The sequence below is a fragment of the Rhincodon typus genome, chromosome 17 (genome assembly GCF_021869965.1).
Source record: "Rhincodon typus isolate 14 chromosome 17, sRhiTyp1.1, whole genome shotgun sequence".
NCBI classification, from domain to species: Eukaryota; Metazoa; Chordata; class Chondrichthyes; order Orectolobiformes; family Rhincodontidae; genus Rhincodon; species Rhincodon typus.
Genome location: NC_063348.1, coordinates 15235801 through 15261763, shown reverse-complemented (window position 1 = coordinate 15261763; position 25963 = coordinate 15235801). Strand labels below are relative to the sequence as shown.

Here is a 25963-nt window from a genome sequence, read left to right as displayed (position 1 = left end):
ACTTAACTTCTGCACTCTTGTAATCCCTTTTCATAATGAATTTTGAAACATACAGTTATGGTCACAATCCCCAAAATGCTCACCCACTGACAATTCAACCACCTGAGCAGATTTATTTCCTACAATTAGATCTAGCATTGCTCCATCTCTAGTTGAATGATCTATGTACTGGAACAAAAAGCTCTTCTCGATGCACTTTAAAATTTCCACTCCATCTAATCCTTTCACACTAAGGTAATCCCAGTTAATGTTAGCAAAGTTGAAGTCCCCTACAACTATAATCCTGTTTCTCTCACACCTTTCTATGATTTGCCTACATACCTGCTCCCCTATCTATCTCTGACAGTTGGGAGGAAGATTATATTATATAATTTCTCATATGATTTTGAGTTCACATGAAATAGCCTTTCCATTGCAATATTTAATTTTACTTCTTTTGATAATCAAAATGAATGATAATCAGAAGGTTCTATTCTAAATTTAAAAGAAAGCAAAATCATTTTTGTATTGTACCTTAAATGATCTTCGTACCAGAATGACCCAAAAACATTTTGTCCAATAAAAAGTGGTGTCCCAAGTTCTAAAATCAATAGCTCCCTTTGCATTTTTCAATGTATAACCACACCTAACTTTAAAACAAAAGGAAGAAATTTAGTATTAAGCATACTGTTAAAATTATATAGCTATTCAACAAAATTATATAATTTATAATTTGAAGACAATATTACCAAATTGATAATTTGCACTGAAGCCATATGCTTGCCATGACTGGGCACTGTAAAATTGAATGTATAACGATTTTCTACTTGATATCACTGCTGGATTCTCTCCACCACAAGTTGGCCCTTCCAGGACTGGAGCAAGTGCATCGTCACCATCGTGAATTATTACTCGGTCACTATAGCAGTTTATAAACTCTTCTACTTGAAATTTTGTAAACTGTATGAAAACCTGTAAAGAAGATAATGATCAAATCATATAGATAATACAGAAGGGTGCAATTCAGTTGTTTAATATGATAAATGATTAATCAATCTGCAATATGAAAAAGAAGTTATCTTTTCTAAAAGATAACTAATTGGGAGACAAGTTTGAGATTTCAGTGGTTGAGGGTAGAATCTGATTTGAAATTCAGTTTGCCCAGCAGTTTTAGCTCTTGAACTGGCACAGTTCTCTCCACTTGCTTGGTTGAGTCCAGCTGCAACAATATTCATGAAATTCAACACCACCCACGATGAAGCAGTTGGTTCGATCCACCTTAAATACGAAACGTGCATCCTCAGTATTACAGTATGTAATGTCGATAGGATTGCATTTTGAGCTTTTAAAAATGTCTTCCAAAGGAAAAGTTTAAACTCTTAGCAGGTGTATGGTAACACCATTATCACCATGTTACACTCCATAATAAGTTATGGGAATGTCCAGTACATGATATCATTAAACAATATGGCAATCTTGGAGTCTTTCCCTTTTGACAAGTTTCTCCAAACATATAACAGATTTTGGCCAGGGATATGACCAAAGTGTAAAACACTTTGGATCACATGGTGATAGAGATGACAATGAGTAAAATAAGCTAACTCCTAGTAACCTATCAGCTTAGATGGTGAAGACTTTCAGTTAGATTGTGCGGATTTTCACTGTTTCTGGAAACACGTAGCTATATTCAGTTGAATAGGCTACTGTAGTTCCTAATGTCCGTCTGGTTCTTTGATTGATTTCACTGGCTTTGGTGAATTTGTTCTGATTTGGCTGACTTGGCTTCTGCAAGTGTGACAAAATCACAATAACTGAGTCAATGGTACATTTGAAAATGGGTAAAATGGCTATACCCAAGGATACATTGTAAGTCTAGGAATCTTTGACAGAATTAGAGAACAATTCAGTTCAAATATTGAAAGAATAGACATGTTCTTTAGAGCTAATTATGTATGAAAAAGTGAAAACAAAGAGATCCAGACTCAGAGTTAGGCAATTTTAGAACAGAAGAAAGCATTTTTTTTCTAAAAAGGTGTGCCATTCAAAATAATCATCATGAAGTTCAAGGCATGTTTTAATCTTAGGTCACTAGCGAAAACTGAAAGGTATACATTTGGAACAATAAGCAGAAAAAATGTGTGGCCACCAACTACTCCAGTATTTTTCTATCACTTCTTCATGAAAGCAATATTATGTGCAAGCTCAAACATAAGATTTTGTAGGTTAGAAAATTTTATTGGATTCTTTCATACCTAATCATACCTAAGTCTGTCTTCTAAACACAGTCTGAAAATTTACCAAAGCTGCAATGTAATGATAAACCAACTAGACAGTTGTATTCACAAACATTTTAAGATTTATATCTGGAGTTTGTGGCATTCAAGATATGAACGATGTTGGATTTGTCTGATTCTCATGCACAGCTCAGTATAGATAGAGACAGTCAACAGTATCTCATGATAAATATGCATGAGATTATACTTCCAAAAAAAGCAGTGCTATTGCGCAAAGTTTTTTCCAAACATCTTCCAGGCTGCAAGGGCTAAGATTTTGCAAGGAGTTCTGCATTGTTCATATAGCCAATGTGTTCATTGCAACCCTAACAGATGAAGAGAGTCTTTGTGTTGGATGAATTCCAAACAGAGCTCCATGATCACATCATGAGGTTAAAAAAGAGTAAGTGTGCTTTTATGTCAGAGATTGGCCTGAAAATCAATGTAAAAGGGTTGCAGCCAGTGAAAGAGAATATATAGGCTATAGTTAATGCTCTAAAAATAGAAGATATGTCATACCTTAACTTCATACCGTCACTACATACAGTGCTTGATATGACTGCAAATAATCTTTGAATAAAGACCTTGACTGATAAAAATAATCAGGCTAGTTGAGGATATGGCAGAGCAGACTGTATTTCTGGAGTGCAGGATGAACAGGTTTGTGAATGGTGTGCTGCCCAAAGCAAACACATATGTACTAAATGTCCCCATCTCAAATCTCTTTGGCTCAAATTCATTGTGTAGTTCAGACTCCAGGCCATAACGGAGAAGTTTTGCACAGTCTAATCAGATCTCGGAGGAAAACGCTGGTTGAAAAAGGGGATGTATGACTGACAAGGAGGTGTTTAGCAGGGATTCAGGAGAAATTGAAAGTAAGTCCTGCAATCACTGATCCTTTCTAGTAGATTTGATATACTTGCTACTTGTGAGGACAAGAGAAAGGATCACAATGTAGACCAAGACACTGAGTCCATGAAGTCTGATAGTGAGGAGGAATGGAAATATAGCAGCAACAGGAGACTTTCTTTAATTGGAAATAATACAAAAAATATAAGAAGACTAAACAGAACAGAGCTGAAGGACATAGGAAAAGTATGGTAGGATGTTGATGACAAAGAAATGATTAGAGTTACAAAATGGAAATGTAAAACAAACATAAAGTAAGAGAAAATCCTAATCTATTTTCCAATTGTCTTTACAGAGAAAGATACAGTAAATCGCCCAGAAATACTCAAGAGATTTGTGATACTGAAGTATTAGAAGGAATTAATATTTGAAAAATGCTAAAAATCCCTGGACCAGATGAGCTACATCCCAGAGATTTGAAGGAGATGGTTATAAAGACAATGGATGCTAGTATCTTTCAAAATTCCATAGATTCTGGATAGGTTCCTGCATACTGGAAATTAGCAAATAGAACCCCACTATTTACGAACAGGAAGGACAGTAAAATGGAGAATTACTGACCTGTTAATTTGACATCACTAGAAGGAAAAATTAAGAATCTGCTATTAATGATGTGATGACTGGACACTTAGAAAATAATGATGAAATTAAGCAGATCTAATTTGAATCTGTGAAAAGTTTAGCAAACTTTTTTGGAGTTTTTGTGAGGATGCTATTTGTAGTATAGATAAAAGGAGAACCAGTGTATGTGGTGTATTTAGATTTTCAGAAAGCTTTCAATAAAGGTCCTACAGACAAGGGGAAATACAAAAAATTGGGATTGGGTACGATACTAGTATTGTTTGCAAATTTGGTAACCACAGAAAGGAAACATTAGGAATAAAGGGAAGGCTGCTACTAATGGGGTACTACAAGAATCAGTGCTAGGGCCAAATCTGTTCACAGTCTATTTGGATGTTGTGACCAATTGAAAAATTTCCAAATTTGCTGATTACAAAAAAAAAAGCGGAATATAGTTTGTGAGGAGGATGCAACAAGACTTCAAGTAAACTTGGACAGGCTGAATCGATGGGCATAAGCACAGATGAAATATAAGATGGAATTTTCCACTCCCGAATGTGATGAGAGTAATGACCAGCAAGGTGACAAAATAAGGTCAGACTGAAAAAGTCAGATTGTCAATATCAAGAAAAAACCCTATGCAATTTTCCCATCAAGCCTTAATCAGAATCTCACCTATGGACAGAAATTTCCCACTTACAGTACAATGGCAGAATTTCTAGTTCTCTTGAGCAATGTGGAAAATGGCAAGAAATGTGGCAAAATAAAATGGAAATGAGAGAAAAAAAAATCAGAATCTCAACATAGCAATAAAAATTTCTGATTTTCACTTTAAGGTTTAAATGGCAAGTTCAGAATCTCACTGGTGAGCAGTGACTACTTCTATGCATTTATATCTCATGCAGAGACGATGGCCTAGTTGTATTATTGCTAGACTATTAATCCGGAAGCTCCAGTTAATGCTCTGGGGACCTGGGTTCAAATTCCGCTATGGCAGAATTAAGAATCTACTGAAGACCAAACCACTGTTGATTGTCAGAAAACTCATCTGGCTCACTAATGTCCTTCAGGCAAGAAAATCTCACCTTACCTGGTCTGGCCTACATATGACTCCAGACCCACAGCAATGGGGTTGACTCTCAACTGCCCTCCAAAATGGCTTAGCAAGCCATTCAATTGTATCAATTGTTACATAGTTGTTACAAAGAAATGAAACTGGATGGACCACTTGGCATTGACCTTGGCACTGGAAAAGACAATGGCATAAACAGCCCTGTTGACACTGTAAAGTCTTCCTTACTAAGATTTTTTTTGTTTTTATTCACTCATGGGATGTGGGCATTGCTGGCTGGCCAACATTCATTGCCCATCCCTAGTTGCCCTTGAGAGGGTGGTGGTTAGCTGCCTTCTTGAAGTGTTGCAGTCCACATGCTGTAGATTGACACACAATGCCCTTAGGCAGAGAATTCCAGGATTTTGACGCAGCGACAGGGAAGGAACAGTGACATATTTCCAAGTTAGGATGGCAAGTCACTTGGAGGAGAGCTTGAAAATGGTGATGTTCCCCTGTAACTGCTGCCCTTTTCCTTCTAGATAGAATTGATTGTGGGTTTGGAAGGTGCTGTCTAAAGATCTTTGGTGAATTTCTGCTGTGCATCTTGTAGATAGTACAGACTGCTGCTACTGAATGTCATTGGTGGAGGTAATGGATGCTTGTGAATGTGGTGTCAATCAAGCATCAATGGTGTCAAGTTTCTTGAGTGTTGTTGGAGTTGCACCCATCCAGGAAAGTGGGGAGTACTCCGATATGATCCTGACTTGTGTCTTGTAGATGGTGGGCAAGCTCTGGGGAGTCAGGAGGTGAGTTACTCTGTGTAGTATTTCTAGCCTCTGGCCTGCTCTTGTAGCCATTGTGTTTATGTGATGAGTCCAGTTGAGCTGCTGGTCAATGGTAACCACAAGGACGTTGATAATGGGGGATTCAATGATAATAACTCCATTGAAGGTCAAGGGGCCTTGATGAGATTGTCTCTTATTGGAGATGGTCATTGCCTGGAATTTGTGTGGTGCGAATGTTGCTTGCCACTTGTCAGCCCAAGCCTGGATATTGTACAGATCTTGTTGCATTTGAACATGGATTGCTTCAGTATCTGAGGAGTCGTGAATGGTGCTGAACATTGTGCAATCATCAGCAAACATCTCTTCTGACCTTATGATAGAGGGAAGGTCACTGATGAAGCAGGTGAAAGTGTTTGGCCCAAGGTACTACCCTGAGGAACTCCTATACGGATGTCTTGGAGCTGAGATGACTGACCTCCAACAACCATGGTCAGGTATGACTCCAACTAACAGTGTATTTGACTCCTGATACCCATTGATTCCAGTTTTGATAAGACTCCTTGATACCACACTTGGCTAAAAGCAGCTTTGATGCCAAGAGCTGTCATTCTCACCTCACCTCTGGAATTCAGCTCTTTTGTCCATGCTTGAACTAAGGCTGTAATGAAGTCAGGAGTTGAGTGGCCCTTGCGGAAATCAAACTGGGTGTCACTGAGCAGATTATTGCTGAACTGGTGTAGCTTGATAGCACTATTGATGACACCCTTCCATCACTTTACTGATGATCAAAAGTAGACTGATGGACTGCTAATTGGCTGAGTTGGATTTGTCCTGGTTTTCATGTACAGGACATACTAGGGCAATTTTCCACATTGTCAGGTAGATGCCAGTGTTGTAACTGTACTGAAACATCTTGGCTAGGGGAGCAGCAAGTTCCGTTATCAGGGCCCATAGCTTTTGCAGTATCCAGTGTTTCCAACCATTTCTCTATATCACATGGAATGAACTAAATTGACCAAAGACTGGTATCTGCTGGGGCCACTGGAGGAGGCCAAAATGGATCATTCACTTCATACATCTGAATTAAGATTGCTGAGAATGATTCTGCCTTATCTTTTGTACTGACCTGTTGGGTTCTTCTATCATTCAGGATGAGGATATTTGTGGAGCCTCCTCCCCCAGTGAGTTGTTTACTTCCCTAAACCATTCACAACAGGATGTGGCAGGATTGCAGATCTTAGTACTGATCTCTTGGTTGTGGAATCACTTAGCTCGGTCTATCACTTGCTTGTTTGGCATGTAAATAGTCCTGTTTGGTAGCATCAGCAGGTTAACACCTCACTTTCAGGTATGCCTTGTGTTGTTCCTGGCAGGTACTCTTGCGCTCTCCATTGAACCAGGGTTAATTCCCTGGCTTGATGGTAATGGTTGAGTGGATATGCAGGGCCATGACCTTCCAGATTGTGCTAGAGTATAATTCTGCTGCTGTTGCTGGCCCACAGTGTCTCATGGATACCCAATGTTGAGCTACTAAATCTGTTCGAAGTCTGTCCTATTCAGCATGATGGATGGTATTCTCAATATGAAGGCGGGACTTTGTCTCCACAAGGTCTATGCAGCAGTCACTCTTACTGATACTGACATGGACAGATGAATTTGCAGCCGGTTGACTGGTAAGGATGAGGTCTCCAGCAATTTCTGTATTTGTAACATAGAATGATAGTTGCTGTTGCAGCAATAGCTAGAGCACCAAGTGCAGAAGCATACTGTAACTGGATCAGAAATCTGCCATAAGGGTTTTTTGAGGCTGGCACATGTCATATCTGTCACCTTTCATGAAGATGGTTATGATTAAGTCATCTGAGATCTCCTTGCTTGACTCTCCTCTGTTCAGAAAAGGGAAATGGTTATGTTATTTTGTGAATAAAGTGATTTTCTTCTGGATTGGAGTGCTTCAGTGGGGATTCCATCTGCTTCTGATGCCTTTGTACTTTAGCTGTTGAATGGCCTTTTCTATCTTGCACCCAGTTGGGGTTGTGCTAAAGTGGTGTTGGTGACATGTTGTAGATAGGAGTTGAGGACAGAGTGTTTGTTGAGGAGATTTTTGAAGTGATCTTTGCAGCAGGTGCTGACTGCCCTTTTGTCCTTGATGAGCACATCTCCAGTCTTGCTCAGCAGTGTACTTGGGTCTGATTATTTGGTTAATCGACTAACTACTGTCTCAGCTACCATCTGTTTTTAGTCGTAGGTTTTTGCCGGACGTCAGCCTTCAGTTGTCTTAAAACTTATCCCGTTCTGCTGCAAAAATATACTGGTTTCAAGACTAAACATTTTGTTCAGTATACTCTGTACTCTGATTCATAAGAAACCTCTCTTGGTGTTCTCTTTAAAAAAAACTTGATGTCCCATTTCTAATTATCGTGCAGGGCATCAGACCCCACAGCATCCTTGTAATGAAGTCATGGCTCTTGGCACCATTGAACATAAACACAGAGTGGGTAGAGTTAAAACACAAGGAAACTTTAGATAGTTTCTGATGGACCACATCAGACCAGACTACAACATGGACCTGAATACAGGAAAAGATGGATTAGTCCTTAGTTAATGTAACTACAAGTCCGAGCCTGGTATATCAATGATTATCATGCATAGTATTATTTAGTATTAATGTATAACAAATAATGTTTCTTTGGTCAAGGAGAAGGGAAAGCCAATAAATGTCTTCAAGCTTAGACCTCAGTCTGTAAAGAACTCAAAATCAGTGTGGTATGAAACTACATAAAAGACTAATTACATGTCTTTCTATAGGTGTTCAATTTTGAATTGAAGCCAAAGCTGGAGGGCTACAGTGTTTTCTTTTAGTTCCATATATCCTTTGGCCATAATAAATATTAAATGTAACCAGTTTGATGATATGACCAACTATGCAGGTCTCAAGCAATACCAAGTTCTGTACTAAGAACAAATCAGCCAGATTTCTTTTGTTAACAAAATAAATAAAGTTGTTCACGACCAAACAAAGACGCAAAGATTATTGACAGTTTGAACTACGCAAAAAAATGCACACAGACAACACCCTGTCTTTTCCGGAACTTTCCATGAGTTGTAAATAAGCCTTTTGGTGGGTTTTCAGATCACACATTTTGCAGAGAGGAGTTCCAAAGGAAGAGACAGGAAGCAATGGCTCTCGCCCTTCAGGCAAGTCAAATTCTGTTTTGAACACGTGACCTCTCTCTCAAAGTTCTCCAGACTGAATCCACCCGCAAGGAGTTCTGATAGAGTCAACATCATTGCTGTTGTACCTGGTGCCTTTTCCTCAGTAAAGTCCAATTTGCTTAAAAGTTCAAGATATATTTATGTGGATTCACCTTATCTTTCAAAACATAAGGTTTGGATCACATCTCTTCATGACATTATCATACAATAAATTCTTTTTTAAATGACAGTCTCTTCTCATTGGACTAGCAAATGGCTTTTCTGTATGACATGAGACATCATATTTCCTTAGCCAGAAAGGGGGTGGTGGCAGCAAATCTGTTCATAATGCTGTTCATTATAAAATTGTTAATGCAACAATAACAAATAGGTGCAAAAGTATAAAAATGTTTATTTTCCTAGTTCTGAATCTCCGCCCTGATGACTGGAAGAAAAGTCACAAAAATTTCAGGCATCAAAGAACTCTGTTACATTCCCCTTGGATATAGCTGCAAGAGTCTTAATAATGTTTGGTAGCAAACCTGACAATGTTGTTGTGATCTTACTTACACGTTTTCTATCATGAGATGTTTTAAATATCCACTTGCAATGAGCATTGTTCGGATATAAATTTGGGAAATTTGGTGAGGTGAATTTTCCTGGTTCATGTCTGTATAGTCCTCCACATATTTCTAAAAGGTGAAATTTAAAAGTTGCAATTTGAAAAAGATTTTGCAAAAATGCATGGTATCAATCTGTATTACAATATACACTTCACAGCTAAGACAGACAGATTCTGATCACACATTATCAAGGAGTCAGGACAATAGCAGCAGAGTAGAATCATAGAATCCTTACATTGTAGAAGCAGGCCATTCAGCCCATCAAGTCCACACCGACCCTCTGAACAGCATCCCACCCAACACCTGTAACCCCGCATTTCCCATGGCTAACGCACCTAGTCTGCACATCCATGGACACTACAGGCTATTTAGCACGGCCAATCCACCTAACCTGCACACCTTTGGACTGTGGGAGGAAACTGGAGCACCCAGAGAAAACCCACACAGACACATGGAAAATATGCAAACTCCACATAGACAGGTTCCCAAGGGTGGAATCAAAAACTTAGGTCCCTGGCACTGTGCCATAGTGCTGCCCCAATAGAATTAAAGCAGAAGATCAGTTTGTTAAATAGATCCAAGTCAAATAGTGAAGTATGAAGTGAGGCACAGCTCTTCTTTCTTGTCAGTATTCAGAGGATACAGTATGGAATAGAGCAGTTCTCTGCCTCCAAATCATTACTTCAATGTCCCAATTTACATTTTTATTTGCTTTTAAGCATAGGTTCTTGATTAGTAAGGGATCAAGGGTTATGGGGAAAAGGCAGGAAAATGGGGTTGAGAAACATATCAGCCATGATCAAATAGCAGAGCAGAATCAATGGGCCAAATAGCCTAATTCTGCTCCTATATCTGATGGTCTTAATTAAACAAATAAACAAATTAACTAAAGAATCATTCCTTCAAGGCGCACTGTAAACAAATCCAAAACTTCAATAAAAACTTAAATGAAATTAAATCATTTCCGTGGTTTACAACTGAAAATTGTTTCTGGCTCTTGCCATTACTACTGGTCATGGAAGGATTCAAATAACTGGTCATGCAACGACTTACATATACTTAAAATTCTTAATCAACGTTAATGCATGTATTCATGCACACAGCCTTTAACTCCATCCTTCTGCCATTTTTACAAAGGTTGGTTTTACCTATAGCTGCACCCTTAAGTTTGTACTCTCCTTTCCTGCCACACTCTTTACATAATTGTTACCCATTTATTTACCATACCTCATCTCACATGAACACTTCCCAACATTATTTAATTTAAAGTAGTCTCCACCACCCTAGTTATATGCTTTCCAGAACACTGGCCCCAGCATGCTTTCTGCAACACTAATTCTAGTTGCGCACAATTTAAAACACAGTTCTCCCACACCAGTCTTTAAGCCATGCATCTATTTCCCTGATCTTCTTAACCTATGTTAATTTTCTTATGGATCAGCTAATAATTCACAGATTATATGTGAAGTTCCGATTTTAGCTTAACGTCTAGCTGCTAACAATTCCTCAGTAGTAATTCTTTCCTCATCTTATTTACATTGTTGATACCCAGGTGGAGAACGACAACAGGATCCTCCCCCCTCCCACAGCTGATTCTCTCCAGGTCTGAGCAGATATCCAGAACCTTGATACTAGGTAATCTACACAGCCTTCTGAATTCAAGCTCTCTGTTGCAGGGGAACTTTGTCATATATCCTGACTGTACCTTTTATCACAACATTTTTTTTGGTTCCCTGACTTGGTGCATTCTGCACCACAATTCCATGGTCAGTTTGTTTATCCACCTCATAGCCACCACTCTTACCTACTGGACAATTGAAAGGATGAGGTTCCTCCACTTCTTTATTCTTCGTCCCCTTGTCTGTTACACTTGCAGTCCCACCTCCTGCCCTGACGACTAACCAAATCAGATGATTCCATCCTGACGACTGTAACTACCTTCTGGAACAAAGTGTACAGGCAACTTTTCTTTCATGCATCACAGCATCTGTAACTTGGAATCCAGCTCATTTATTTTGAGCCCTCAAGTTGTAGACACTTCGTGCAAATGTGGTTGCCATGAACCGCACTGGTGTCTATCAGATCCAACATACCGCAGCCACAACAGGATATCTGATACCTGTTCTGCAATCTTTATTCTGGGATAATTAATAATTAATAAATCCTACTACATCTAATAAGCTTTACTACTGCCAGTAAACCATAACACAACTGGTGAAACTATACAACTGCTAATGTATCACAGAGGTTTATATACACAAACAAAAAATGCTCCCCAACCAAGAACTTAGCCATTGCCCTGTGATATCACATGTGCATATTTCTCAGACCTGCTCAGGAGCCATAGACCCCAGCTGTTGTCACTGCTCCCTCTCAGCACACTAGAATGTTTAACAGTCTTTCCCCATTGCCCTCTCTCCACTGCTGCACTCTCACTTCACTTCATGTTGTTTCATGGCCCCTCTGTCACTGCTCTCATCTGCTCTTCTACAGTTTCATTGTTTCTCCATCACTGCTCTCTCTCCTCCCCTTGGACTGTTTAACAGCCTGTCTATCATTGCTACTCTCACCCCTCATTCTGTTTTACGTGTTCACCAGTCTTCGCACACTTTTATTGTCTTTTCACCACTCTGTTTTATTACTTCTCCTCTGCTCTCTCATTTCCTCTTGTTCTTTTATGGTTTCACCACTGCTGCTTGCTCCTTCATACAGTCATAAAGTCATAGAGTAATAAAGCATGGAAACAGGCCCTTCAGCCCAAACTGATCCATGCTGACCAGGGTGCCCACTCAGCTAGTTCCAATTGCCCACATTTGGTCCATATACCTCTAAACCCTTCCCATCCATGTACATTTCCAAATGTTTTTAGATTGTTTCTATTGTACCTGCCTCAACCACTTTGTCTGGCAGCCCATTCCAATATCACACCACTCTCTGCGTGAAGAAGCTGCCCCTCAGGTCCTTCTTAAATCCTTCCACTCTCACCTTAAACTATGCTCTCCAGTTTTCAATTCCCCATCCCTGGGAAAAAGATTATATGCATTCATCCTACCTATGCCCATCCTAATTTTATACACCTCAATAAGGTCAACCTCATTTTCCTACGTTCCAAGGAATAAAGACCTTTCCTGACCAACCTCACCCTATAACTCAGGCCTACTAATCCTGGCAACATCTTCATAAATCTTATTTGCACACTTTCCAGTTTTCCTATAACAGAGTGACCAAAACTGCAAACTATACTTCAAGTGCGGCCTCACCAATAACTTATACAGCTGTAACATAACATCCCAACTCCTATATTCAATGCCTCGACCGATGAAGTTCAGCACGCTAAATGCCTTCTTCACCACCCTGTCTACATGTGATGCTGCTTTCAATGAACTATGTACTTGTACTCCTAGGTCCCTCTGTTCCACAACACTCCTCAGGGCCTTACTATTTATTGTATAATTCCTACCTTGGTTTGACTTTCCAAAGTGAAACACCTCACACTTATCTTAATTGAATTGTATTTGCCAATCCTCAGCCCACTTCTCCAACTGATCAAGATCTCTCTGTAATTTTTGATAACCTTCTTCTCTGTCAACGATACCTCCTAATTTTGTATCATCCGCACACTTATTAATCATGCCTTGTACATTCACATCCAGGTCATTTATGCAAATAACAAAGGTCCCAGCACCGAGCCCTGTGGCACACCACTAATCACAAGCTTCCACTCCAAGAAACAACCTTCAACCATCACCCTCTGCTTCCTATCTTCAAGCCAATTTTGAATCCAACTAGCTAGCTCTCCCTGGATCCCATACGACCTAACTTTCATGGCTAGCCTGCTGTGTGGGACCCATCAAAGGCCTGTCTAAAGTCCATATAGACAACATCCACTGCCCTACTCTCACGTATCCTCTTGGTTACCTCTTGGAAAAACTCTAAAAGATTTGTCAGACATGACATCCCATGCACAAATCCGTGCTGACGATCCCTAATCAGACCTTTTCAATCCAAATGTTGGTTGATCCCGTCCCTCAGTATCATCTCCAATAACTTGCCTACCACTGACGTCAGGCTCACTGGCCTGTAGTTCCTTGGCTTGTCTTTGCTACTTTTCTTAAACAATGGACTCATCCATTCAACCTCTGCTAGATCCTGCTTAATGGCCCCAAAATTGGCCCCGTTCCAGTTTAGCATCTTAACCTGTGGACCTGTCCTATCTTTTTCCATAACTATGTTAAAACTAAGAGAGTTATGGTCATTGGATCCAAAGTGCTCTCCAACTGACACTTCAGTCACTTGCCCGACATGTTTCCTAAGAGAAGGTCAAGTGTGGCACCCTCCTGATTAGGGCCCCCTACATATTGATTTAGGAAACTCTTGGACATATTTGACAAATTCCATCCCGTCCGGGCCTTTTAGACTCTGGGTGGTGCAGTCAGTACAGGGGAAATCAAAATTTCTAACCAATACTACACTATTATTCCTACAGGTGTCTGCAATCGCTCTACACATCTGCTCCTCTAGTACCCACTGACTATGTGGGGGTCTATAAGAAGTCCCCTTCTTGTTTCTAAGTTCTAACCATATAGCCTCATGTGATGACCCCTTAAGAATATCCTCTCTAAGCACTGTTGTTATGTCCTCCCTTATCAATGGGGCAACTCCCCCTCCTTGCTTACTTGTGTTTCTGTCACACTTGTAGCTTCTGTATCCTGGAACATTGAGCTGTCCTTCTCTCAGCCATGTTTCTGTTATGGCTATAATATCCCAGTCCCCAGAGCCAATCCATGCTCTGAGCTTATCCGCCTTACCAGCCATTACCTCGTGCATTGTAATAAATGCATTTTGAACTAGACATCTTTTGCCTTCCTTTACTGTGCCCCTAGCTATCCTAAATAGTAAGTTTGCTCTCGATGGCTGATATATTTTCCAGTGACTTCTCAACGGCCCCTCTCTCATTCAGAGTCCCACCCCGCCCCTGCCAAACTAGTTTAAACCCTCCTGGGTAACACTAGCAAATCTCCCCGCAAGGATATTGGACCCCTCTGGTTCAAGTGCAACCCGTCCCTCTTGTTCACATTACCTCTACGTCAGAAGAGATCCCAATGATCCAAGAACTGAAAACCCTAACCCCTACACCAGCCACACATTCATCTGGTCTGTTTTTCTATTTCTAACCTCACCGGCGCATGGCACTGGAAGTAATCCAGAGATCACTGAGGTTCTGCTTTCTAACTTCTTAGCTAACTCCTTGTAGTCGTCTATGTCATTTGTACTGATGTGCACAAGGTCCTCTGGCTGTGCACCCTCCCCGCTCAGAATGTTCTGCAACCGCTCAGAAACATCCTTGACCTTGGCACACGGGAGGCAACACACCATCCTGGTGTCACTTCTGCGGCCACAGAATCTCCTGTCTGTCCCCCTCAGAATTGAGTCTCCTATCAGAATCACTCTGTCTGAATGCACCCTTTCCCTCTGAGCCTCAGAATCGGTCACAGTGCCACTGACCTGACTACTGTTGCTAGCCCTGAAAGGTTATTCCCCCCCAACAGTATCCAAAGCGGTATACCTGTTATTGAGGGGAATGGTCACAGGGAAACCCTGCACTATATGCCTTCCTCCCTTACCTCTTCTACTGGTCACCCAGCTACATCAGCCTGAACCTTAGGAGTGACTACTTCATTATACTTCCTATCAATGATGTTCTCTGCACCCCAGATGATCCTGAATGTATCCAGCTCCAGTTCCTGTTCCCTAGCACGGTCTGTCAGGAGCTGCAGCTGGGTACACTTCTCACAGGTGTAGCCACCAGGGACACTAGAAATCTCCCTGATCTCTCACATCCTGCAACAGGAGCATGCCACTGCCCTAACTGCCTTCAATCTAGACAGAAAGAAAGTAGAGTTAAAGAGCCCTTACCAGCTCTTACCTGCAATCCTGCTCAGCCTCCTGATGCCAAAACATCTTGAACAAATGCCTCAGCATTTCCACTCTAACAGTGGCCCCGTTTATTAACGGTTGCTCCCTTGCACACCTTTACCTAACCTATTATCTCCTCACTGAGCACCTTTTTTATTTGTCAGAGGAGGAGGGAGGGTGGGAAGTACCAATGTAGTGTTTCAGGTTAAACCACACCTTGTCACCAGGTTCTCTCTGAACTGCTGTACAGTCATGATGACTGTGGTGATGTCTCCAGAATTCCACTATGATGACTCTCAGCCACCTTCTAATTCACTGCCCTTCTTTGCCATCTCACAGAGGGTGTCCTGCAGAGGTCTCCTGTGCAGTCGTCGTGACTGTAGCCATGTCTACCAGAATTCCGGTGTGATGACTCTCAGCCACCCTCTGCATCGCTGTCCTTCTTTGTCATTTCATGGAGGGTGTCCTGCAGAGGTCTTCACTTGTACTTTTTTATGGTCTTTGCATCACTGCTTTCTCTCCTCCTGTCATTCTATTTTATTGCATCTCCTCTGCTGCCTTCTTCCCTTTCCTCATTCTGTTTTCTAGTTTCTCTGATACTTTTCTCATCCTTCTCCCCTCACATTGCTTGCGGGTCTCCCTGCCATTGCTCTCTCTTCCCCTCATTCCATTTTATGGTATCTCCACTGCTGCTAGCTCTCCTTCCATTGTACCATTTAACAGTCTCTCTGCTGCTGTCTTCTCTCCTCCCCTTGTGTTGCTTGTTTTGTTCTCTGCTACAGCTCTTCTTTCCCCTCGTTCTGTTTTAATGTGTCCCTGCTGCTACTCTCTCTCACCCTGGTACAATGTTTTATCATCTCACAACTGTTGCTCTCTCTTGTTGTCTTGTGCTGCTTTCCGGTCTCTCTGCCACTGCTGTTGATGTGAGTTTGCCTCGAGCAGGTATTTTATACAATACAGCAATAATTATGTTATCCCCTGTGACATTAGAAACCGGAGATGGACATCATAGCATTGGAGAAGCCGATAGAAATCTATTACAACAAAGTATTACATAGAATCATTGTATTCACAAACACAGTGACCATGGTAACATTAAGCTATTAGATTACAATCCAGCAGCATGCTTCTAGTAATGTGTAATGCTCTGAGTGATCCCAGTGTAGGAGGATGACTAAGATCTTTTTATCTTCAGATCACATGCTATAATATATTATGTTATCATGGGCTTGTCTCTTAAATGTATGCAGATACTGACCGAGAAACATAGCATTCCTCTTTCCAGAGATGAAAAATTATCCCAAACAGATATACATAGTTGGTTAAGCTCAGTTGGCTGGATGGCAGGTTTGCAATGTCAAATGATGCCAACACCATGGGTTCAATTCCTGTGGCAACTAAAACTACTATGAAGGATTCTCCTTCTCAATCTCTACCATTGCCTGAGGTGTGCTGATCCTCAAGGTAAACCATCACCAGTTATCTCTTCCTAATGAGAAAGCAGTCTTATGATCTGGTCAGGCTATGCCAACTTTACCTTTACATGGATGCACACATGCGTGTGGTGTCAATTCAACAAGTATACATGTGAGTAAGAAAAGAGTTTATAACAGTAATATTTAAAACTTAACTATAATATTTTGGAATTGATCAATTACCCATCTGGAGAGGTATGCATTATTCTCTGTATCGCTTCTTTGGCAACTTGCTATGAGTTGCTGCAACTCAACATCATCACACAACCATGATAGTCGCACTGCCTTCTAGTGAGGAAAGTGGCTTGTTATATACTGATCTGAGCTGCTTGCTATTACTATGTAATATAGCACCATGACCAAGAATAACTTTATATGATCTGGGCTGGTTGCATACTTTAGAAACATTTGCTAGTATCTATGTGTTTGGATTTAGATTTCTAACTCATACTCAAGGCCCAGAGCACAATTTTGGTAGTTCTCTACCTGTTTCTCTCATTGTGTATCTCTTTCAACCTCCTCTGTCTTGAAGAAATAACTCGTGTGTCTCAGAATGGTTAGACATTTGGTCGATGGGTAAGGTTTTGCACAATTGCCTTCTGAGCACACTTTGTTCACTTTACCATCAGCGTTGCACAAAAATGCTGCAATGCGATGCAGCAATCTTGTTTTGTTGCTTGGCGCTAAGTGATTATTGATTTTATAGTGCGTATTATATGTTCTGATAAGCTGTTTTAGTATGGATGCAGGGATGATGATGCGATATGGGTCACTCCCCACTTGGTACATATGTCTTGAAACAGTTTTCGAGGTTATTATGGTCCATTGTCAGACGTTATTTGTTCCAGAATACTCAATAAACTGAAAATAGCTTTCTGCAGAGACCTGTGCAGGCAGAGTCCTTGTGTGTTTTTTAGACTGAGACAGGTACTTGATCAGTGGCGAATCAAGGGAAAAATGCAAGAAAGTGGCTTTGAGGAATGTCTGAGTAGCCATGATCCTGTTGAATGGCAGAGCAGGCTCAAAGGGTCAAATGGCCTACTCATGTTCCTATTTCTTATGGTCTTATCATTATGGTCTTAACTGCTATTAGACCAGAATTGGCCTGCACAGTATCAGTCATTTTCCAAGACATGTCTGATAAAGGAAAATTGGCACTCCACTTTGCAAACAGGCACCTGGAAATCCTGGTGTTTGGGGTGGTGCACAGAAGGTCATCTTGTTTCCCCAAGGACTAGCAGAGAATACCATGAAACTAGATCCTGCCAGGCTAGTCCAAAGTTGCCTGCAGGGTCAATGCAATATCTAAGATCTCTTTATAACACTTGTCTATTTGCCCACTTCATTTTTGCAGTATTCTTGAGGTTCAGATTTAAAGAACATTAGCCTATAATCACACCCTGACAATTTTAATTTGCTTTCAACCAGTCTTCTCAAAAGTATCTCAGATCACAAACTTCTGTCTGAAAAACAAAATATTTTCCTTAATTTCTAATTTCTTAATAACCTTTAACTTTAGGTAACCATTCTCTGCGATAATGTTGACTCATCCTGATGCCAAACAGTGAAATAGGAAACCAAAGGGCATTATTTTTACTTAATAATAGATTTATTTATTGAATGCAACATTGCGTATTTCGACCTCCTCACTAACCAACATCTAAGTTCTCAGAAGCGTCTCTAATACTCTTTTGAAACCATTGATACAAATTAAACCAAATTAACAAGTGGCCACTCCTAGAAGAGGCACTACAAAAATAAAATGTTTAATTTATAACTACGTTTAAATTTCATTTTGGGGGGAGGGGAGTGGACGGATAATGCACTCCAAGAAGTTTCTCTTGATATGTGCTCAAAATACTGCATGTATGTCCTTAACGTTAACAATGCAGTCAATATACCTTTAACTCCCATGAATTCCTGTATGTTTCAACTGCTAAATTAGCTACGTACAGGAATTAAATTATTCTATTTTATGTTTGGACTGAAAATTCTGTCTGTATTTAGCATATTGATGAAGTTCACATAAATGAATCCATATATCACACTTACCGCAATTATACAGCTTGTTAACCTTCAAAGCATCAAGATTAGACATCCCATAACGTTGTCCAATATATATGTTTGGATTTGGTTTAGGGACAATGGTAACACTTTTTTGATCTTTAGCAAAAGCATTTCTGCAATGAGAAAATAAATATTTAAATTTCCACCCAGAATACAATTTTACATTGGACTACCAAATTCTGTATTGGCTTTGGGAACATTTAGCTTACTGCCTGCAAAAAGCAAAAACAAAGCTCCACACAAATCAACTTCTGTGTAAGGCAGTAATGTTTCTGACTCTTCTACGTGTACTACATATTGATGCCACCTCAAGGCTCCTGAGAAGTACCGTAAATTCTGTTTGAGATGGATTCTTTGCCTCAGCTGGGAGGACAAGCGTACTAACATCAGCATCAATGAAGCAGCCAATAGCACCAGGAATGGTCATAGACATTCACTACCTTGAAACCAGAGTGCTCCTGATCATGCTTTACCATATCTCTCTCTTGCAGCTACGGGTTACCCCCTTCACAAATGTTATCTGCTTTCCCCCAGTCCCAAAGGATATGTTCTCAATTCTCCCTGGTTGTAGTAGCCCCTTTCTTCACCACCGCGCCCCCTCCACACTTTCCCCTTATTTGAAATGGATGAACTAGGCAGACTAACTGCTCACCCACAACAGTGACCTAACCAGACAACACTGGACGATAAATACCCTGACCCCTCACAGATGCCTGTACATCTTCCCGATCACATTAGCCCTACAGTGTGGACTGGCTGCAATGTTGCCAGAGGACTGACCATAACCCACATCCCAGACTGCAAAGGCACAATCCCCTGACCGAGAACACCTCGACTGGATGCCTGACTGCGGCCAATCATCTCAACTGGAATGGGAGGTTGTCATTGACTGGCTGTGTTGGGGCCCATGACTGATGGATGCCTCCACGGACTTTGGTGAGGGCTACTTGCCTAAGACTTTCACACTTGGTGCCTGCTTGCTACATATGCAGTTTGTTTGCCACATTAGTTGATGGCACGTGGTATGGGTGTGAGATTGATGTAGCCCACTGCTGTATACAAAGATATCCACCCTCTTGACTGCTGACCAGCAACGCAAGCTGCTGGTTGCTTGACTGTGCTAATTGGCAAGGCAGGGCAAAGCATGGATGATGCGAGCATGCAGACAGGGACTAGACTAAGTGAGTGAGCGCTAAGAGAACAAGTGAGCCTGGTCCAATCTGTAAACTGGATACCTGTGCTTGCATACAAAATGTTTAAGCTGCAGTCTTCCAAAGCTAGTTAACAGTGCATCCTGTAATGCAAGTCTGTGCTTTGTGAGCTGCCTGTATGTGTATATGAGAGAATCCAGGCTGGTCATTAGGGTTTGACAGAAATATCCATAGATGAGGTGTGTGTGCAGCTGGTGTCTGTGGATCATGGATATTTAGTTCATTTAGCACGTTTGATAAGATTAGAAGCTGAATGTTAATGAGATGAATTGGTCATTAACAAGATGTTTGACAAGCAATAATCCCTTTCATCTCAGCACTTGTTAAAAGCATAAAAGACAGAGCAATAAGGGTTTTTGTGGTGCGGTAGTACTGTTCCTAACGCAGGTTCAAGTCCCATCTATTCCAGCAGTGTGTTGTGTCCGAACAAGTTGATTAAAAATATCTAAAAGATGGAGTGAGAATCTCCTGATTTCGAGAGAAGCTTCCTCATCTAATTCTGCCACAAATCCGATCTTAGCCCATGTTGGTCAGACCCCAATACTGTTTTGCTCATAAGCTCTGAATAATGCTCTCAATAAGGGTTATTGTCTTTTTGTCTCATGAAGGTGTTTGTTTGGAATTAAAGGGATATAATTTAATTTCAGGTTATAGCCAAGTTGTTAACCAGTTTTGTAATGTGTTTAAAGAATGGGTTTTGTTTATAATAAACAATTTATTTTTTGAGTTCATTAAGGAACCCTGGTGAAAGTTTCCTTTGCTCTGGATAACAGTAGTATGAAACAAACTAATTGGCCATTTGACCATTGGTAATTGAAATTAAACATTTACACAAATGGGAGGGTGTGTGAAGTAGTGGGGCTTACCAGTGCATGCTTCCTATCACAGTCATAACACTACTTCATTTCTGATATTCTCCACAGATTGTTGGCTGACACATCTAATCCATGGTTAGAGGATTCCTTATGACCTTGCTGAACATGCAAAGACAGTATCAAGGAAGCCATCAATTACAACGTTATCACCAAGCTGCACCAGAACATTAGCCTCCAGCGGTTGCTGCACAGCCATCAGAGGGGCAACCAGCAGTTGAAGATTCCTGAAGGAGGTGGATGAATTGTACCAGTTTAAATATTCTGTCCGTCACAAGGAGGGTCAAGCAGCCTTGACAGTGCGATTCTCCAGAATTGTTGGCTTCCCACAGGTGCAGGGTGCTACAGATTACATCCTCATTGCTTTGACAGCATGCTATCATCAATCTACAGAGTTCGTCAACAGAAGAGATTCCCACTCCATGTGACTATTTACGCCAGATATCCTGAGATCTGCTGTGAACAATTAACACTAAAGAACTCACGGGTTCATGAATCATTCCATACAAACTTAGCTGATGGGAGACAAGGACAGCCCTTTGATGGATGGTTGATAACACTTTAGAAACCTTCAGCCTGATGCAGAATGGAGATATAACAATGAACATGATTCTAGGAGGGCCAAAGTGAAATAAGTCATAGGTATCCCTTGATGCTTGGACCAATCTTGTGGGGCCTTACAGAATAGCCCAGAAAGGGTGTGTCACATCATTGTGACATGCTATGTTTCACAGTTTGATCCAATTAAGCGGGGAATGTTTGAGTGTAGGCGAAGTAAGGGATTGACAGCAGTCCTCTGAGGATAAGAACAAGCAGCAGGACATTGACCAGGAAGAACATGCAAGAAACCATGATATAACTATGCATCATTGAGCGCAAGAGGCCAGAAATGAGTTTGGTTTGGACTTTCTTTCATTTTGTTACTTTCAGTTGTTATATGGCAAGCATCCCTTGGTCAGTCAACAGTACTTACGGGCTGGCTTATATGCGCACTCCATGAACTTTTCTATTGATGAGTAAATATTTTCTAAATCCATATGCATGGTATCTCGTGTTGATCCCATCTTACAAATATCTGCACTTTACAGGTCTTTATATGGCATGATGCTGAAGTTAGGTAACTATTAAGGCTGGTGAAGTTACACCCATTCAAAATATGAGCAGTTCTTTAGAAATGTTAAGGATGAAAGAAGTTGTAAAATTGTTAAGGCTTCAGTTGGCATATGATATTCAAGTATCGAGCAGTGCAGACCTTCATGGTAGACAGCAGGGTGGTAAAATCCTAAGGTACCTCCTTTCATCCTTCCATCATCGGTTAGTCTTCAACATTTTAGAGTTGACATAGAATGCTAAATTGCCATGAAGTGCTGTAGCATCATGTGGGACAGCATTTAACCTGAGAAATGCAGCAATTTTTCTCAGTAGATCATTGAGCTGTGGGTAGACTGGAGATGTGATGTTCTGATTGTACACCTCCCAGCCTTGAATGGCTGAAACACAGGATGAAATATTGCCTGCAGAGATGTGAGGAATCATCACTGATTTTATCTTCTCACTCACAGGATGTGCATAAGTGTGGATGATCTATACAGGACAAACCATGCTACTAGCCCTGCAAAATGCTTGTAGTCTCAATGTTGTCCACATTAAAATAGTTGAAGGATTCCTGATATTTGATGATGTTTGTAGTCAAGGAGTTGGTTGCTTGTGAAAGATGACAAATGCTTGGACATTATAATATCTTTCATTTTGGATGTCAAGAGGACTGCACATATTTCAAATATGTATGACTACACTGGGTCTGACAATGACAAAGACACCAGAATAGATATTTTAAGTGCAAATTTACAAAACTGTGAGATTATTTACAAAAGAAATATCAATCATGTCACTTATCGACACTCAGTAAGTTTTATTCTTCTTTTTCCCTCCCACTATATCTAAGTCCAGTCCCAAATACCTGTAGCTGGGGTGGAGGAAGCTTGCACTGTAGTTGGCCCAGTAGTTCTGGAAGACTTGGCTAGTCATCTCAGGGGTGTTTGGGCCTAGTACATCCAAGCTCACTGACAGTGTCCAGCCCAGATGCAGGCTCATACTCCTCAGTTTGAACTGCTGCAGGCTTTGAACTCACAGGCAAGGAAGGAGTGCAGGGACTGGATACCTCTGGAGTTTCCTGAGAGGAACCTTCTGGGGTCCTTGTAAGTGGCTCTTGCTTCTGTTATTTTCTTTCAATAATTAGTTCTTGGGCATTGATCAACCAATAATATGTACAAGGTATTTGCGAAGGAAAGTGAATAAAGAGATTAACCTGCTTATTAAAAAAGACCAAGTATAAAGCCCAAACATATCAGAGATGTGTTTAATTATTTGTACTATGAAAATAGCTTTAATTTTACATCTAAAATGCAATCTTCCCAAATTACATAGCTCCATTATCGCAATGAAAGACACTAATCTTACACTTACCTCCCATAATGCATGACTGAAGAATAATCATATGTTGTCCCCAAATTATTGGTATCCATTTTTACAAAATTATATTCTGCTCCTGCAAAATTATACATGCAGAAATAACTGAAATAAACTCTTACTTTGGCCTATTTAATATTCATTTTAATAAATTATATTAATAATGTAATTTTATTTACTCATTTTATCTTCAGGCAAGTTATTCTTTTACTTTAGTTACTGAGGGTAATTTTTGCTTTCTCCAGTAGTATATAACAGGTAACATTAGTTTTCAATATATAACCCTCTTGACTTACCATACTATTAGCTTGATGACCAACAGAATTCAATCCACCACTAACTGTTTTGATTCCTAGCCAAAGTTGTATTTGATTGGCAATTACTTTAAAATGAAGGGATGGATTTGTTTAGTGATTATGTGCTTCTTATACTTGTTGTGGATGGTAAGAGAGACAGACTGAACTCTCTTATTTTCCTGGTCTTCTGTATATAAGAGGGTGGCTTAATTTTGACTGGAGTTCAGGTTCCTACACATCCTGCATCTTAGTATGACCCCTGATATTCCAATTACAGAGTAATACCTTTGACAATTGAAGGTCAGTCCTGACAGCCATATGATAGTTCAATGTTTTGTTTCTTGGCACTTCTCTCTTGGTTCTCTTAGACGCCATCTCGAAAACCTGACTTAGCCTCTTATGACACTTTGCTCTCTAATTAATGACCATCCCCATCGGAAGGTGTGGTGAGCTCAAGGAGATGGTCCACAAGAAGGACTAGGTCTCATCCAAAGAAGAGATAGTGTGGAGAATAGCCTGTGGGTGAGTGTGGGGTGCTATCATCAGCATAAACCAGCTCCAAAGTGTGTTCAGACCACTTTTGTTTACTCTCAGTAGGCAAGGTGTGCAGATGGTCATGTAGTGTATGGGTGAATTGTTCACACTATCCATTACCCTCTGGATGGTTAGGGTAGTGTGGCGCTTGGCAATGCCATAGAACTTGAAAAGCTCCTCAAGGATCTTGCTGTCAAAGCTACATCCCTGATCACCATGAATCCAACGTGGACTACTGAAACAGACAAACAAATCATGTACTAACACTCTGGCTATAGGTTGTGCCTTTTGGTCAGAGGGTGGAAATGGTATGCTTGAACGTGGTGGAGACATCTGGGAGTATGAGAATTTGCTCGATTGCATTACTGCTGGGGTCAAGTACTGTAAAATCCATTGCAATGATCTCCAGATATCTCTTGGTGACCGGGGATCACGTGCTGGGATGAAGTTGCTTCCTGCTTTAACCAAAGTACAACTTTGACAATTTCAACAGGAGTCACAAATATCAGAAGCAATCCCAGACCAGTAAGACCATTCTCTGTTCAGGGCATTTGCCTTTTCCATCACTTGGTGTACTGCTCAATCATGACTACTAGCAGTTAATACTTGAGACTATTAGGAAGAATAGTTGCTTCGCCTCTCTCTTTTTGTCATGAACTGGCTAATAAAGAATTCCAATCTGCTCCCTGATCCTCTTCTAGGACCTCAACAGTTTCCATGCCTATTTGGACTCCCAACTGGTTGGCAGGTGTTGAGCCTTGCAGTAATGGCACTGTCTAAAAAAGCCTATGTCAATCAGCTGAAGCTATGTGAGATCCTCTTTTCTGATAGATGGCAAAGATTTCATTCGTGAATGCTTTTATGTTATCCTGGTGAATATTAGTCTGAGCATCATAGGGAACTGGGGTCAGACCTGGGGCCCGCACCAGGTAGGCAGGGAGAGGTCTCCTCCTGCAGTCAGTCAACTGGCTAAGGCCATTGGCATTTGTGTTACTTTTACCTGACCAAACCGGATCCAGAATTGAAACATTATGAGTTCAGCCGATTGGTTCTCTGTTGCCCTAAAATTGATGGATGTTTAAACGACACTGATTGGGTTGTTGTCTGTAAACACTACAAACTCTGCACCATCAGAATTGCTCTGAACTTCTGGGAAATAGCCTTCAAAGTGAGCAGTTTGAGTTTAATACTGGAGTAATTTTACATATTCCTTTCAATCAGTTTCGGATTTTGGCTGGCATATGTGTAGCCATGTTTAGCTGCCGTTGAACCAGTGACATCATGGCTCCTAAGCCAAGAAACCTGGTGTCAGTTTCCAGTATGAAAGGGAGCTGGAAACCTGGGTATCCACAGACAGATGATAGACAAGTTTCTGCTTCAGGGTGCAATAGCTATCTTCACATTGTTGGACTCAACTTTCTGTAGTGCTCCCTGAAGTATCACACCTTGTACTTCCTTTCTCAATCACTTCTTTAGAATTCTCTGATTACCTCAGTAAATCATGAAATGGACAACCAATTGTAAAAAGCCTTGCAAGAACCTCCTATCATAACCAGTAACACCAAGGAACTCATGCAGTTCCCTCCCCGTGTTAGACTGGGCCACTCATTTACCACTTGGATTTTCTCATCGTCAGGAGTAATAGCTTCCTTGGTTACAAAATGCCCAAGGTACTGTCGTACTGTCTGGAAAAGTTAATACTGCTGTAAAGTTGAACTGCAACAAGCAGGCTGGACAGTGTTTA

General features: G+C 40.7%; 1 protein-coding gene across 1 annotated transcript in view; it reads right to left on the bottom strand.

Annotated features, from left to right (window-relative positions):
- Nucleotides 1-705: 705 nt before the first annotated feature.
- Nucleotides 706-25963, bottom strand: part of LOC125485267 (low choriolytic enzyme-like) — a 44300-nt gene continuing 19042 nt past the window's right edge. Inside the window, exons 4-7 of the mRNA XM_048607298.1 lie at nucleotides 23387-23468; nucleotides 18823-18950; nucleotides 16158-16273; nucleotides 706-951 (exon numbers count right to left, since the gene is read on the bottom strand). Of these exons, the coding sequence (XP_048463255.1) occupies nucleotides 706-951; nucleotides 16158-16273; nucleotides 18823-18950; nucleotides 23387-23468 (572 nt within the window). The remainder of the gene's footprint in view (nucleotides 952-16157; nucleotides 16274-18822; nucleotides 18951-23386; nucleotides 23469-25963) is intronic.